The sequence below is a fragment of the Garra rufa genome, chromosome 21 (genome assembly GCF_049309525.1).
Source record: "Garra rufa chromosome 21, GarRuf1.0, whole genome shotgun sequence".
Taxonomy (NCBI): Eukaryota; Metazoa; Chordata; class Actinopteri; order Cypriniformes; family Cyprinidae; genus Garra; species Garra rufa.
This window is the reverse complement of record NC_133381.1, coordinates 9,862,659-9,870,348: the sequence shown is the minus strand read 5'-3', so window position 1 is coordinate 9,870,348 and position 7,690 is coordinate 9,862,659. Positions and strand designations below refer to the sequence as shown.

General features: G+C 34.4%; 1 protein-coding gene across 1 annotated transcript in view; it reads right to left on the bottom strand.

Annotated features, from left to right (window-relative positions):
* Window positions 1-1,806: 1,806 nt before the first annotated feature.
* The window catches only part of nfkbiab (nuclear factor of kappa light polypeptide gene enhancer in B-cells inhibitor, alpha b), an 8,223-nt gene continuing 2,339 nt past the window's right edge, over window positions 1,807-7,690 (bottom strand). The window contains exons 2-7 of the mRNA XM_073826907.1: window positions 3,979-4,456; window positions 3,155-3,260; window positions 2,858-3,065; window positions 2,682-2,770; window positions 2,322-2,594; window positions 1,807-2,230 (exon numbers count right to left, since the gene is read on the bottom strand). Of these exons, the coding sequence (XP_073683008.1) occupies window positions 2,195-2,230; window positions 2,322-2,594; window positions 2,682-2,770; window positions 2,858-3,065; window positions 3,155-3,260; window positions 3,979-4,199 (933 nt within the window). The 5' untranslated portion in view covers window positions 4,200-4,456 and the 3' untranslated portion in view covers window positions 1,807-2,194. The remainder of the gene's footprint in view (window positions 2,231-2,321; window positions 2,595-2,681; window positions 2,771-2,857; window positions 3,066-3,154; window positions 3,261-3,978; window positions 4,457-7,690) is intronic.

Sequence of the window (7,690 nt, the reverse complement as noted above, 5' to 3'; positions counted from 1 at the left end):
AATTTAAAATAACTTTTCTTTTTGAATATATTTTAAAATGTAATTTATTTCTGTGATTTCACAGCTGAATTTTTAGCATCATTACACCAGTCACATGGTCCCTCAAAGATCCTTCACTATGCAATTTAAAAGCTTGGAGTCTGTATAATTTATTTAGTTTTATTTATTTGTGAAATAAATGATAGTTAATTAATACTTTTATTTAGCAAGAATGCTTTAAATTGATCAAAAGTGATGATAAAAACATTTATAATGTTACAAAAGATTTCTATTTCAGATAAATGCTGTTCTTCTGAACTTTCTGTCATCAAAGAAACCTGAAAAAAATCTACTCGACTGTTTTCAACAGTAATGTTTTTTGAGGAGCAAATCAAAATATTAGAATGATTTCTGAAGGATCATGTGACTGGAGTAATGATGCTAAAAATTCAGCTTTGAAATCAAAAGAATAAATTATATTTTAAAATATATTCAAATAGAAAACAGTTATTTTAAAAAGTAAAAACATTTCAAAATGTTACTGTTTTCGCTGTACTCTGGATTAAATGAGCAGAGCAGAAGAGGCTTCTTTAAAAATCTTACTGTTCAAAAACTTTTAACTGGGAGTGTGTGTCACCATATTATATTGCATGTTGTCACCTTTTATAAGGAAATGTGTTGCTGCCTAAATCAATTTCCTGCTTTTTACAATGCATTTTATTTGGCGGCAATAAAATATCACAAATTTATCTTTTCAGTCATCAGGAAGGGTCTCACAGTCTTCATTTATGGGAAGCAGTGAGCGTTTTCTCATTCTTTTCACGGTCTAAATAGCATTTCCTAAACTCTCACTTAAGAATCCCCTTCAAACATAGTATTTGCATAGCTGTAGTGCAGCGGCACTTCATAGAGAGAGCAAAAAAAAAAAGTCGGATTTTCCAAGTGCCGGCCTGCTGTCATTTCTCGGATCTGGCTGAATCATATAAGTATTCTCCTGCAGTTACAGGAGCCCTACGTGTCCTAACCAGACTCCTCAGGGCTCAAAAAAAGCGAGTGCTATGACTACATCATTTGCATGGAACTTTTCAAGAGGTGTCTCAGGGACTGAAGATGCACAACAGTATCTCAAAATCAAAAAGGCGCGAGGTCCGGATTCACGTTCGGAAATAAGCAGGGTTAAGCTGAGGGTGGATTCCCTTTAAACAGCTCAGGTTTGTATTCAAATCGAGAAAACCACATACACTTCTTGACTCTCCTTTACTGTAAAGCACAAGACGAAAGCAAAGTGTGACAGCGAGTTGAACTGTGTGACTTCAACATGAAAGTTTGAGGAAATTTTCAAGGAGTTTCACTTCGCCTTGTTGCTTTAAATGTGATTTTTAAATTGCAAACACTAGGAATATTTAATCCATGCACATGAAGGATTCTGTTTTAAGAGTTCAAATAACATGCCAGATGGACACTACACCCTTTTCCAAGAACGTCAATGTGGGAGCCACTTTCTAGGAATAGAATGTAAAACTCAAAGTTCCACATGGGTCATTTTTGACTTATTTACCACCCTGATCAATTTCGCATAAAGCAGCGTTGTGCAATCCACAACGTTCCTTATTTTGGGAATTCAGGAAGTCGGGGAACTTTCAGCATTGCCAATTTTATCTGAATGGCCCTTCCTGCTCAGGAAATTCCAGTGAACTCAGCTGACGGAAAACAGAGTACAAGTTCTTCGGTTGCAAACACTTCTCCTCAGTGACATAAAAGGATATTTAAACTTCCTCATTTCTCTTGTAGAACCGCTCTCATGCATTTCCAAGGAAGGAGACAAAGTCAAGTTGAACGATTTAATTTAAAATGTTATATCTTTCCACAAAACAACAAAGTAAGTTTCAATCTTTTATATACACATGTACATGTTAATATAAAAATAAATCTGTCTGTATGCACAATATTTTACATCACAGTACAACAGAAACACAGCCGGTCATTCAGCTGACAGTACAGTCCATCATCGAGAGCCAACGGTACGCTTTTGCCGGCTTCTCTCCAGTGTTGCTCTAATACACCCTTCGTTTCTGGGCCTCCTTTTACATCTGTCTTGTACTTGCGCCGCCAATGAGCCGAGAGCCACCTGAGACCCTGCGAGCTCCACTGCGGACTTGTTCCTGGGCACCTTGAATGAGAACATCAACTCTTTCTCCTTTCACCAGAAGTCCTTCTACACTTGCCCCATCACTTTAATATCATCATATATCTGTGAAACAAGAAGAAAAGCAACATTAGAACTACATAAACACGCTTATTACTTAAAAGGAATCAAATGAACATCGGAAAGGAATGCTTACATCTTCATCATCATCAGATATACATTGTTCTTCATAATCCTCGTCGCTTTCTTCTGACTCACTATCTGGAAGTTCCCTTAGGTGTGGCGCCGTGAGCTCATACAGGACTTTTCGGATGTCTGTGTTGGCTCGGCCATAGGTCAGGTGATAAGGCGTGTGACCGCCGTACGTGAAGCTGTGAACATCAGCACCTTTGCTGATTAGAAGTTTAACCAGCTCAAAGTTCTGGAGGTCCACTGCTAGGTGGAGAGCGGTTCGGCCGTTACATTGCTCCTAAAGACAACAACAACCATTTTAGCCTTTGTGGTTGACCTACAAACAATTTAGTTTTATTAGAGAAAAATCCAAACTCATTCTTACCTGTGCGTCAATGTCTGCGCCAAGTTGGATGAGGCTTTCTAACAACGACAGATAGCCTTGGATGGCGACCACGTGTATGCATTTCTGACCTAAAGTGTAAAACAAGATTCAAATCAGATCAAAAACATCTAGATGATGGTCAATGCGAGTAAACACACATGGTAAACACCATTTACCATTATAGTTTGGTGCTTGAAGGATGGCTGGGAGCTGTTGCCGGCATCCCTGCGTTAGGAGGCCGAAGCAGGCCAGAGAACCTTTTCTACAGGCGATATGGAGGGCAGTGTTTCCACGGTCATCCACTAGAGATGCATCACAGCCGGCTTTTAGTAACTGCTCCACTATAAGAGGCTGCTCCGTGATGACGGCCAAATGCAAAGCAGTCTGAAGAGGGAAAGAAGTGGTTTAGTTTGAGCTAGATAGTGTTAAAATGTGATTTTTTTACAGTTTTTATAAAACTAATCTTGATGTACCTGTCTCTGGTTGTTTTGGATGTTGAGGAAGGGGTCACCATAGGACAAATTGATTATTTTCAATGCAGCGTCTTTGGCCTCGTGTATAACTGCAAGATGTAGATACCTTTAAAAAAGAAAGTAAACATTGTTATGCAACTGTAAAACATTTTTAGAGATAAAACAGCTTTTTTGGTCTGCAAAGCACTGTATTTTTCCTAGTAGGGACATGCGCAGCACTTTCGCGTCTGAGTGTCTGGCGCACAGCCCGGGACTTTCCGAGTTCGCACGGCCCTGCCCACATTGACGCCAGGCCAGAGACCTGCGAAGCCCCGCCCACATTGACGCGGCGCCAGAGAACAGTCCGTACTGATGCAGCGTTTCTGTTTACATAAAGCCCATTATGACTGTAGGGTGCCTGCGCATGCGCACTACGGTTGGTGAATGGAATGAGCAGGACTTTAACTGTGCTCAAGAACAATCGCAACCGTTTAGAATTTAGTTGTTGTTTTTTTTGCAGTGCAATAAGTATTTTAGAAAACAAATATATACATTAATTAAATATTAATTATATTAAAATGATTTAATTTTTAAAAATATTTTAATAATTAAAAATTACTTAAGTGTGCCTAAGCACTATCATAAACTTGAAGGACTTTTGCATTACGCTTATAACTTGCTAAAAATCAACAACGGGGCCAAAATAAATTAAACGTTCTCTGCAAGCTAAAATGTTGTTTCGCTTTCATGCATTATACATCAAGTATATTACTTTAAAACTCAGATGCAAGCAAATGCTTCGCATAAACTGCATAATATCGTTTTAAAACTGTCAGCGCACTTACGTGTCTCCGTCTTCGGTGAACTCTTTCTTCCAGGGCTCGTCCTCGACCACACTCATCCGCTCGAAAGCACACTCCACGTACGTGCATTCTTCCTCTTTAAGCGAATCCAAACCGCTGTCTAAACGGTCGTCGTTGCTCGCAAGCATTTTCCCAGATTTGGGTCCGCGGCCATCCTCGTTATAATCCATTTGGTTGGTGTTGCTGCCTCGGCAAAGCTCCATGTTTGTGTCGGAAGTCTGTGTAGCTCTTGTGGACTGTGAGAGTTTCAGCCAGGAGCGTTAAAAGAGACGAAGATAAAGGGGCGGAGTTTAGCCGAGGGTGGGGGATTTCCAGAGTGATTGACGTCTGAATTGTGTCTACAGGGAATTAGCCAGGAGTTTGGGGAAATTTTCTCTGCTTCATTAAACACTATCAGATCAGTAATACTGAAAGCCAGACTTTTCCAGTTAGAAATATTCCAGAATCCTGCACAGGCCGACTGAAAAGAAAAGAAAAGAAAAAACTAAATATGTTGTGTCAGAAAATGAAAATATTTAGTGCACAACATTACAAAGTGTACCTTGTGGTTTGCAAAAAATCCCATGTTCAAACATCTCAGAATTTTTGCTGGAAGATGTTAAATCATGCGCATAGACTGCAGATGGTTTGCATAATTCTGATATTTCATGAACTATGACGGTGCAAATAATGTGTAATATTAAAAATCTTTTTGTAATATTTTATAATTTAATTTGAAATCATTTTAAAATTCTAACGATAAATATTATTAAAGTACATGATAGTAATATTACTAATATTAATTTTAAATTTTTATTTTAATTTCTGAATAATGGTCATTATTTATTTATGAAAGACATTGATTCATGCATAACATTTCAGATGGTTTCTGTCATTCTGATATTGCATAAACTCTGATGGTGCATATAATGTATAATATTAAATTTTTTTCAATAATTGTATTTTTGTGTTTTTTTTTATTAGATTTTGCATCATTTAAAAAATATAATTATAAAATTATATTATTAAAGTACATAATAGTAATTATTACTAATATTAATATAAAAAGTTCTGAATAATGGTCATTTATTTATTTATGAAAGATATTGATTCATGCATAAACATTTTAGATGGTTTCTATCATTCTGATATTGCATAAACTCTGATGGTGCATATAATGTATAATATTAAACATACATACATACATAAACAAAATAATTGTATTTTTGTAAAATTTTATCATTTTAAAATTCTAATTATAAAACTATATTATGAAAGTACATGATAATAGCTATTATTACTAATATTAACAGAAATGATATAATTTCTGAAAAATGGTCATTTATTTGTTTCTGAAAGCTATTGAATCATGCATATAGATTTCAGATGGTTTCCATAATTCTGATATTGTGTAAACTATGATGGTGCATATAATGTATAAAATTAAAATCTTTTTATATTTGTAATATTTTATAATTATATTTTTAATCATTTTTAAATTCTAATAATAAGTTATATTATTACAGTACATAATAATAGTAATTATTACTAATATAAATTTTAAAATTATATTATAATTTCTAAATAATAGTTATTTATTTATTTATTACTGAAAGCTATTGAATCATGCATTTAGATTTGAGATGGTTTCCATACTTCTGATATTGCATAAACTACGATGGTGCATGTAATATATAATATTACAAATCTTAAAATATTATTATATTTGTAATATTTTATAGTTATATTTTTAATAATTATAAAATTATATTATTAAAGTACATAATAATAGTAATTACTACTAATATTGATTTTAAAATGATATTATAATTTTAACTATTTTATAATTATAATTTTTTAAATGTATTTATTGCTGAAAGATATTGCATCATGCATATAGATTACAGATGGTTTCCATAATTCTGATATTGCATAAATTATGATGGTGGCGCATATAATGTATAATATTAAAATCTTTATAAAATCTCTATCAAAATATTTTTATATTTGTAATATTTTATTTATTTTTTGCCGAAAGATATTGAATCATGCATACAGATTTCAAATGGTTTTTATAATTCTGACATTGCAACGTGAACAAATTAAAACAAAACAAAAAATATATATATATAATATAAAAATGTTAAAATATTGTAATATTTTGGAATATTATATAATAATCTTTTTTTAATTAAATGCATAAGTGTAATTAAAAATTATACACATTATATGTACCAAAATATGGTGGTGCATATAATGTGTAACAATTTTTTTTTTTAATGTTATATATATTTCATATATAACATTTTTAAAATACAGAGGAGTCTAAAATTGAGATTGAATTTCTTTATTTTTATTCTGTATTAACAATTCTTGTGAAATTTTAAATGTAAAAAATTCCTAGCATTAGTTCTTATTTAGTTAACATACTAAGTTAATGTACATTAATGTAAAGTCCAGGAAGTAGACCGTATGGTGCCAACATCTTAGTGCTTCCTCATAACATGAAGAATGGGAAAGTCCTCTGTGTGTATTTCTGCCGTGAGCATTTGCCCACAAAGGCATTTACACAAAGGAAGTAGAAAACGCGTCGTTTTTTGTTCAAGACGCATGTGTACAATCCAAGACAGCCTGTCCTCAAACACAACTACCATAGCAACAGTAACTACATGCTGTAAACCCCGAGGGCAGAGGGTGTTCCACGAAAACGCAACTACTTTTGCACAAGCACAACAGAAAGTGAACTCCCAGGAGGGAATGCTCCCACTATTGTAAACTCACATCAGTGTGACCTATAAACAGGTTCAGTAACTGGCTAAAGTGTTTTGTCTATGATACAATCTAATTAATCCAAGTAAGATAATATGATGATGATTGGATAATGTAGGAAAGTGACCTACAAATCACAACAATGCAATTGCTTTGCTCTGCTATCAGGAAGTCCCAACTCATTTAACCTGATCAAATACTGGAAACTCTGAAAATGTTCCTTTCCGCTGTCATGTGATCAGTGTGGATAGGACGTCCTCTCCAGCTTTCAGAGCGGAGTTCTTACACAGATAGGTGACGTTCAGCATGTTTATGAGCGGGAATGTTCGGTGGGCTGACTATTACTAAAACCTCATGGTCTTTTGCTGAGGCAGTTCTGACACCAGCATAAACACACACTTCCTCATGGGTTCACAGGCTAAACATCAGGAACAAAACCATTCGTCATATTTAAACGTGATCACTGACTCATCACTTACTGTCTCATATACTTAACATGCATTGTTGGCATGTCAAATAACACTGGATGGGATGCCTATGGCAACAGTTCACCCAAAATGATTCATTTGGGTTTTTGCTAACATGTGACCATTTTTTTAATATAATCTTTTGATTAGAGATGGATAGTGAGTTGCATTCCACTAATTGTCTTGAAATAGCAATCACATGGCCTTCTAAAAAATGTCAAACATTCTGATTTTATGGTGTGTTTGTGATGCTTGTTATCATTTTTAGAGCTTGATGGCGTCATTTGGTGTTCACTGTTATTTCGGTTGAGAAGAGCTGTGTAAACATTATGCTGAATCTCTCTTTTTCTTTTCCGTGGAAGGCATATGGACTTCCTTGGAACTATATGATAGTGAATGATGTTGTATTTTTCATGTTTTTTCTCTAATTATTCCTATATGTTTCAAATGCACACACATTTGTCATTAATTTTTGCACC